We start from the raw sequence: 9777 nt of genomic DNA on the forward strand, positions 1-9777 counted from the left end.
CTCTAGAGCAGACTATTCCCATATGACATTATCTGAACAATTCGTCAATGTCGATTTTTAAAGTCTAATGGGAGACTCCCAGCTACTTAAACACGCTTTAACCAGCACCAGTGTCCTTTGTCTACTAAAGGCACATAACAATGTTCACCTTTAACCTAACCTTTCCACTATCTGTTGACTTTTCGCGTCCAGAAGATTATTTGATATTTATTTTTCACATCCTGTTCGCTACAGGTTCGGCTCTGCTGGCAGGGTCAGTGGTCATCGGCATCATGAGCACCAGAGCCCTGCGCTCCCAAAACCGCTTCATCTTCATGTTAAACACCAGCATCAGTGACACTTTAACCGGCTGCTCTGTCTTCTACCTCGGCCTGTTTGACGTCCAGGAGGGCTATCCGTCCCGGAACGGCACATTTTACATTCTACCATCCTTTCTAGGAGTGAACGTGCTGACATTTGTGTTTGCACAGTTTGACAGATACCTGGCTGTGTGTCACCCCTTCTTCTACAAGCGGTACATCACGCGTGGGGTTGTGATTGGCGTGTGCGCGCTCTGTTGGATTCACACATATTTAACTCTAACCGTTCAAAGCGTCGTGCCAGTTGCATTCGCCGCTCAAATGAACGCCTTTGGGGTCATAGTCCTGCAGGTGATCGTGGCCGTCAAAGTTTTGATGACCATCAAATTGTACATGATCACGAGGTATCAGCTCAGCCGAGAGGCGCCCGGCGCTGACAAGGACAGCAAGAAAGAATCGCTGCGCATTATTGTTTTTGTGGTCATTTGTTTTCTCATCTTGTGGGCTCCATCTTTTGTGAACATCTCTGTGAAATATGTGACTAAGAACGGGCTGAGGTTCAAAAATGAAGCCACGAATATTTTCGCGATCATGGCGCGATTTAACGCGCTCAGCACACCTGCGCTGTACATCTGGGGCAGTCCAGCGTTACGCGCGGCGGTCTGGAACTCCGTGTGGAGTAAAATATTCAAGAGAAGAACGACAAGGTTTATCTTTGGGTCTAATTGCACGCAGAGGACATGATAGGAAAAATATGAGACGGGAGGAAAAAATATTTCTCTAAGGAATTCCGTTCGCCCTCAAAAGCACTTAATTTTAGTTTTTCAAGTTTCTCAAGGGGACACAAAAGGATTGAAACGTGACCCTGAACCACAAAACCAGTCATAAGTAGCACGGGTATATTTGTAGCAATAGCCAACAATACATATCGATTTTTCTTTTATGCCAAAAAAATCTTTATGTTAAGTAAAGATTACGTTCCATAAAGATATTTTGCAAATATCGTAAATCTTACCGTAAATATATCAAAACTTTTTGATTTGTTTGCTAAGAACTTCATTTAGACTACTTTAAAGTCGGTTTTCTCAATATTTTGATTTTTTTTTTTTTTGCACCCTCAGATTTCAGATTTTCATATAGTTGTATCTCGGCAAGATATTGTCCTATATCCTAACGAACCATACATCAATGGAAAGCTTATTTATTTAGATGATGAATCTGAATTTCAAAAAACTGAAACTTATTGTGTTCCAGGGTCACATATACATTTTCCTGCCATTTCATTTTGTTTACCTTCAACCTGTCCCTTTATGTTAAATATAAAGTGTTCAAATCCATACAGACACCATGCTAATAATATTGTAATGCAGACAGATCAGAAGTTAATGTACACTCAAAGAGGGTACAAAAATCTAGTAATAAAAATGCCCCCTTTTTATTATTCAATTCTTAATCTTTGGATAATCTGTTGAGGATTTTTTGTGTGTGTGTTTTCAGACTTTTTAACTCCACTGTATGAAACCATAACATGGCACATTTTAAGGCACTTTAACACATTAACCAATCTGCTAAACATTTCTTTTGTTATTAATTATTTCATAATATGACTTTTGTATATCATACCTTACCTCACAATATGTTTGTGTCTGTCTTTTAAAACAGGGTTGACTCTGGCCATGTGAAACCCAGGAAGAGTGGAGAGAGAATCCTCACCATCACACAGAGCATCAGACAAACAACTATCTGCTGAAATACTGAAATGATCCGAGCCATTACAACAGAGCAGCTAAAAACATAAAATAGGTTTGACTCTGAAAGGCTTGTTGATAAAATGCCAAATATGTTCTCTGAAGTTTTCTTATCAGGTTTTTTGAAGAATGTCTGAATCAAGTCTACAGGTCTAATTTTAATGAAAGGACTTGTTTTATACGGTTGGTCATAGCCTACAGATTGTAGCCTATTTTGACATAACCTCTGCAAAAAAAATCGACAAATTTTTTAAAGGGACAGATAACCTTGTGTCATTCCAATGCCACATGTCCTTTTTTCTTTCTCAGACCACAAAAGGAGACATTTAAAGAAATGTCCCGCTTGCGCTCATCCATAATGGCAGTGAATAATGACCAACATCAAGCTTTAAAAAAAATCTGTTAAAGTATCACTGAATGGTCCCATGCAGGTTGCTTGCAACACATGTCATATGACTGTTCTGGGGGGTGTATACGATAGGTTTGAGTGAAAAACAACCCGAAAATTAATGCATTATTTAACGAAGATTCTTGTTTCTGTGCATAGCTGCGCGTTCACGAGACTCTGGCCTATTAACTCAGCAGTGCATTCGGGACTCATCCAAGAAGCAGCACACAAGTTCAAGAAGTCAAGATGAATAAAACTAACGCCTTGGAAAGTGTTTACTTTCTTCACTGAGTTGAAAATCTCCAGATAGTAACAAAGTTACGACGAATACTAGCTGTTCATGAACGCACAGCTGTGCACAGAAGCTAACGTCCAAGGTCAGGATTTTCGTTAAATAATACATACATTTCGGGTTGTTTTTCACCAGATTTACCACCCCCAGCAAATTAACTACAAAACAAAGGGCAGCTTTACATATGGAATATGAAAGTGAAGAACGTTTTAAACGTTTAAAAAGCATTTTAAATTGGCCAAAATGTCACAAGTATTCTTTTCCTTTCTAATTAAGCTGTGGGTATAGCTTAATATTTTATTACTTACATTGTTTTAAAATTGTATAAGTTATTTCGTGAACGAAATCTGTGTTACTTCAGAAATTGGCGCCATTCCTGGCAACCATTCACGTTCAAATATTCAAAGCCTGCGATATTTAATATTTGAAAAAAAAAAAAAAAAAAAAAAAGTAGGCCTATATATTGACAGGAATTCCCTATACAGTCGTGGCCAAAAGTTTTGAGAATTACATAAATATTGGAAAATGGAAAAGTTGCTGCTTAAGTTTTTATAGTAGCAATTTGCATATACTCCAGAATGTTATGAAGAGTGATCAGATGAATTGCATAGTCCTCCTTTGCCATGAAAATGAACTTAATCCTGAAAAAAACTTTCCACTGCATTTCATTGCTGTCATTAAAGGACCTGCTGAGATCATTTCAGTAATGGTCTTGTTAACTCAGGTGAGAATGTTGACGAGCACAAGGCTGGAGATCATTATGTCAGGCTGATTGGGTTAGAAAGGCAGACTTGACGTTAAAAGGAGGGTGATGCTTGAAATCATTGTTCTTCCATTGTTAACCATGGTGACCTGCAAAGAAACGCGTGCAGCCATCATTGCGTTGCATAAAAATGGCTTCACAGGCAAGGATATTGTGGCTACTAAGATTGCACCTAAATCAACAATTTATAGGATCATCAAGAACTTCAAGGAAAGAGGTTCAATTCTTGTTTAGAAGGCTTCAGGGCATCCAAGAAAGTCCAGCAAGCGCCAGGATCGTCTCCTAAAGATAGAGATATCTCTAATTTCATTGTCACTAGTAAAAATGTAATTAGAGATATCTCTAATTACAGTTCTGCCTAGTGAAAATTCATTTATAGATATCTTTAATTACAATTTCTACTAGTCAAAACTCATTTGTAGATATCTGAAAATATTTTCCAATGGAAGTTAATGGAAGAATATGACTAGTCATAAAAGCATTATAGATATCTCTCATGGATATTACGACTAGTCAAATTAACATTGTAGATATCTTGATTGCAATTATGACGAGTCAAAATTGCAGTATAGATATCTGGAATTGGAATTATGACTAGTATGGCAAAGAGTATTTAATGCTAAAACGGCTTGCCATAGTGTTGCCAGATCGGGTTGATGATTTCCAGCCCAAAAGCTCACCAAAACCCGCCCACTTCAACAAAAACCAGCCCAAAATTTTAACTGCCAAAATAATGTGATAGAATTGTATTGCCATGTCAAGGTTGACAATAGAGATGTTCCGATACCCTTTTTTCCTTCCCGATACCGATTCCGATACCTGGGCTCGGGGTATCGGCCGATACCGAGTACTAATCCGATACCTGGGTGTGTAATTGTATATACAGCTGTAGATAATACTAATAAATTATTTTATTGTGTGCTTCAGACTTATTCCTTAATAAAAAAAATATACAGTGATATATACAGTGAACTAGAGTATTTTTATTATATGACATACATTGAACTTTTATTATATGACATATACAGTGAACTAGAGTATTTTTATTTTATGACATACATTTGACAGTAATATTTTTTCATATAGTTAGTATTACTAATCTGGTTTTCTGATGTACATCAGCCCTGTTTATAACAGAGAATTTTGGCCAGAATTTGAAAGATTCTCACTAGATCTCGCAGCAACCTTATTCATTTTGTGCGGCATTTTCAAATGCTCCTCACTGCATCTCGCAGCAGTAACAGTGTTGCAAAATCAACGTTGGCTCCCGAATAAAGCTGTTCGGGGTTTGTGCAAGTTTGTTTGCGTTGCAGTCCAAGCTGATAAACGGTCAGCGCTGAGCAGCTCAAACGTGTCGTGTTAGTTTCACTTTCGTTTCGCGTGCCATTTTATGTTTCTCATCTGAGATAGAAATGGCAGAGCTTATGAGTTGAACAACGCGGATGTCGCGCCAGTGTGACCGCTCACGAAAATTAGTAACACTGGCAGAAAAATTGGTCACAGTCTGGAGCCCTTTAATATTACCGCAAGTGTCCCGCGCGCTTCAGTACAAGGAGTAAACAAACCACGCGCCTGTACAATTCATTAACACAGAACCACGCATTAATTCATATTTAAACAGTCGGTTTTTGGCTTAGAGTCTGGGAACGTGACGTCAGCAACGCAATGCATGTTGGGAATTTAGGTAACGGAGCTGCGGTGAACACTGTGTTTGATTGTGATCGTGAAGTTTTAGTCTACTTTATTCTGCATAAATAATAATTTTTGGTGAAATATTGTTGTGTTGTTAATTGCCACAATCTCACCGATTACCAGCATGTACGCCGACTGTCAAATGTTTGATTTTCCAGCTTTCCAGCTTGGACAATCACCGTGGATCCCAAGTGTCCGAGTTAACAAAACGGCGTTGCATGGCGTGGGTACAAGCAGTTAGACGGAAAAGTATTAGTTGACTAATATGTGCCCCAGCGTTGTTATGAAACCATGAATTAAGAAATTAATGCTGTCAAATCAGTTGCTCTCAAGGAATGTCATCCAACATAAACTTTTCTGTGTAAATATGTTCATGTATTGCGTGTAGGCCTATTTATATGTACGTACTAACGTTAGATCAACGTACTCCCAGTTCCGAGCTCTGATATACGGTGCGTTGTTTATGCAAGTGGTACATGGTGGAAAAATAGACTTTAGGACAATATAACGTTGCATTCAAATTAGTAATAATAAATGCGCTCAGACAGTTTGGCACGACTTGCCTGGAACGCGTGACTGGTGGTTTGAAGTCGTGATTTACGGGCTTTAAAATCTGCCTGGAACGCAGCATTAAACATGCATTATCTGTTAAGTCTCAAGAACACAGGTAACAATGCAGTAGGAAAACACCACCTGGGAATGTTACGTGCGGTAAGGCGGTAACTCATTTAGATCGTCCACCACTATATGCTCGTAAGGATCGAGCCGTTGATTATTTTTAGTTTTTCTAAATACCTCAGCTTTGACACTTAATTAAGCTTTTCTCGGTATGGAAGATTTAGCTTTTCCTTGGATCTGTGCATTGTTTTTTCTTTCTTTTTCATAGTATAATAATGCATGTTGTAATACTGACGGCTGACGACGTTACATAAAACATGGCGGCAACTACCCATAATTCTACGCGCATCACGATTTGATTTAAGTGTAATGAACTACCTTTGATTAATGCATCAAACTTTGACAAATTCCGCGTTAAACTGTAAGTTCCATTTTGACTGGATTCCGCGATTCCGTCCGTGTTTTCCGCATCGCAGAAATCATAAAGCCCTAAATATGAGACATGCCGCCGTTGTAGCGGACAAACTGCTAGCACATTTGTATTTCTTCTTCGCTGCTCTAAACAGTGGTTGCTTGTGGCAACACTGTTTGCATTCTGAGCCGCGAAGAAGAACTGGCTTCTGATTTGCTATAGCGGGAATAACTTATATCTTAAGAAAGTTTTATCGGATCGGTACGTGGGTTCAAGTACTCGCCGATTCCGATGCTAGATTTTTTTGTGGTATCGGCGGCATTTCCGATACTAGTATCGGAATCGGAACAACCCTAGTTGACAAGGACCATTTTTATCTCTTAAAAAAAGAATAATGACAAAATAAAATAAAGATAAATCAATTTTACAGGAATATGGATCAAAACAGTCCGAAAAATATGCTTAAAATGTCCAGAAATCTTTTAAAAAATATGCTAATTTCTGTGCCAAAAAGTGCACAATAAAGTGATGAGAAACAAATGTAATGTAGCTGGCATTTACGTTCATGCACACACCCACGACAGCCAAAAATGCATTATTCATTGATGTATACTGTATTATAATCGAACAGCAAAAATAAAAAAATAAGAACAATTACCAACAATGTGCTAACCTTGTCTTGTGTGTTATCTTCAGACAGAGCACGCATTTCATGAAGTACATTCAGAACATAATGCAGAACTGTGTGTCCAAACTGTTGTTTAGTCCAGCAGCCAATGCCAAGTATAAAAGAGTAGCCTGGACGATGTAAAAGATGTTCTGACTCATCATTCCCATATTCAGTTTTGTTTTTTATTAAATGTTCATTCAATTGTTTTCTTATTTCAGTTACAATTAAATTGAGAAGTCTTCTATTCATTTCTCACCACGTGTAATCCACGTTGTGAGATTTGAGTCACTTAGACTTTTTATCGTGTAATTTATATTTAGGCCACTTTGCCATCGCAATTAATTAAAATGAATAAATGAATAAGCTAACGTAAAAGAAGTAAATTGATTGACAGATCTCTGTTAAACTTAACCAGTAAGGGTTGCGTTAAGCAAAAATGAGTTGATGACTGCAGTACACATTAAATTACTGTGATACTTTGAGCTCAAACATATTAAAATAACATGGAAAAAGCAGCTGATTGGGTGGCTTTTAATTTTTTTAAAGCAGCCCAAATTATGTCTACCTGCCCAATGCGTTATTCCCCGGTCCAAGCCGATCAAAAGAAGCCCAATCTGGCAACACTGACTGTGGGCGGTGCTCGGTAGAGGAAACCGTAGTTTCACGTCACGCAACAGGAGATTCGACTATAGGAGCAATTACAATGCAGATATCATTAAATATATTTGGGACTAGTCGAAACGGAATTAGAGATATCTCTAATTACCTTTGCGGATATATGACGCGTCTTTTACAGATATCTATAACACCATTACAGATATCTTAAATTGAGTTTTGACTAGTTAAAATATGTTTATAGATATCTCAAATCCGATATCTTACTAGTGCAATTATATTTGCAGATATCTCTAATTGTCATTCTGACTAGTCAAATTATAATTATTACTCGTCAAATACAATTTTTCCTATCTTTAAATATATTTATGGATAGTCTGAACAAAGGTTTAAATGCTAAAACGGCTTGCCACAGACGTACTGACGACGTTGTGAGTTAGTAATTTGATGGTAATAAAGTTACGGACATACAACGTCGTAGCTACGTTGCCAATTGGTAACCCTGACAGCACACGTCCCTGGTGAAAAAAACAGCTAAAACCAGCTTAGGCTGGTTGGCTGGTTTTAGCTGGTCAACCAGCCTGGTTTTAGCTGGTCGGCAGGCTGGTTTTAGAGGGGTTTTGGCCACTTTTCCAGCCTGGCCAGGCTGGGAGACCAGCTAAAACCAGCCACTTCCAGCTTAAACCATCTAATACCAGCCAAACAGCCTAGGCTGGTTTTAGCTGTTTTTGTTCAGCAGGAGTACATCTTAGAGACGTCTGCATTTACATCTGCAAGACATATGAAAGACGTAGTTTGCTCATCTGCAATACGTCTATTGGACGTTTCCAAACAGATGTCAAATAGACGTCTATTAGACGTCTATGAATCAGAATGAATGTAAAACTGACATTTTACAGACGTCTGCCAGACGTTTGTACACAGCAGATGCTTTCCAGATCAAGAGCTCTTTAACAGACATCTTGCAGATGTACGTGTGCTATCTGGGAAGTCATGAAATGACCAAAAATGACCAACACATTACGTAACTGTTACGTTGTGTGTTAGCAGGGATAATACTGTATAACAGGTTTAATAACTAGTATTTAATAACTAAACATTTATATATAATTCTTTTGCACTTTATTTTGTATATATATATATATATATATATATATATATATATATATTTTTTTTACCTTTATTTTTTTGTGCATTGCTTTATTGTAAAGACCAATAGGTATCATCTTAAAGGGACTTTGGTATCACTCGTAGTTAACCAGTTAATGCATTAATATTCACAATGAGCAATAGCAAGCCTACATTTGCTAGCTAAGTTATTAATTATAATTATTATTATTTATTCTTTGTTAAAATACACAAGTCTTAGTTCATGTTAGCTCATTAGATAACACAAGTTACACTTTTCAGAAAGTGAAAGCTGTTTTGTTTACGGGTTTCCGGGGTAACGGCAGCTTTATGTTTGGCGCCGTCTGCTGTTAGATAATAAAAATGCGATTTAATTCAGAGCATCCCACGTGCTCCGCCACACTCGAGTCTTTGATGGTAAAGTTATAGACGTTTTTCCTGAACACGGAAGTAAGTCCGACTCTTAACTGAAAGAATGCTTTGCATTTCCGTTCTGCATTGTTTCTAGTTAAATTAGGGTATATCCCGAGCCAATGAACTAATGTTAAACCTATTAAAATGTTTTTAAAAAGCACATGGCTCCATAGCGCCATCACTTGGCAGTGTCGCAATGACCGTCATTTGTCAGTGCCTCGCTTTAATGAGTGTGTAGATGACACGAAGCAGCGGACGTTAGCTACATTAAAAACAGATGGACGCTATTTGAATGGGTTCCTATGGAAACCGGAACAGAAAAGCATTCAATCTGACGTTAGAATTCGTATTGGCGGCGTTCATCGTTTACTCAGGAAAAAGGTCTATATTAAAATGCATTTAAACTTCGGAATAATTTGTTAGAAATATTTATTCTAGGTATTTTGATGTGCCCAAGATAACAATATCGATTCGCCCAATGCTTTAAACACGCCTCTTAAGCATGCAGAATGTTTTTTTTTTTTTTGTAATCGTGATTAGAAATTAGATTTATTGGGCTGCCCTAATGCAACATGACCTTTACTGAATATCCTAATGAGTTTTGGCATACATGAAAAATTGATAATTTTGACTCATACAATTAATGTATTGTTCTTACAGTTTTGTTTTTGGTCCAGGGTCACATGTGCTATATATCAAATAGATGTCATTTCATTCACTATACTAGCAACAATGCGG

General features: G+C 37.7%; 1 protein-coding gene across 1 annotated transcript; it reads left to right on the forward strand.

Moving 5' to 3' along the window:
• The first annotated feature begins 140 nt into the window (after window positions 1–140).
• On the forward strand, window positions 141–1043 carry LOC141301299 (uncharacterized). The gene has a single exon (XM_073831550.1). The coding sequence runs from the start codon at window positions 141–143 to the stop codon at window positions 1041–1043; it is 903 nt and encodes a 300-aa protein (XP_073687651.1).
• Window positions 1044–9777: the final 8734 nt, after the last annotated feature.

Source organism: Garra rufa, chromosome 25 (genome assembly GCF_049309525.1).
Source record: "Garra rufa chromosome 25, GarRuf1.0, whole genome shotgun sequence".
NCBI classification, from domain to species: Eukaryota; Metazoa; Chordata; class Actinopteri; order Cypriniformes; family Cyprinidae; genus Garra; species Garra rufa.

Bases quoted from the DNA above. Each gene is read 5' to 3' on its own strand.
- LOC141301299 (XM_073831550.1), top strand. From the start codon at position 141: ATGTTCACCTTTAACCTAACCTTTCCACTATCTGTTGACTTTTCGCGT.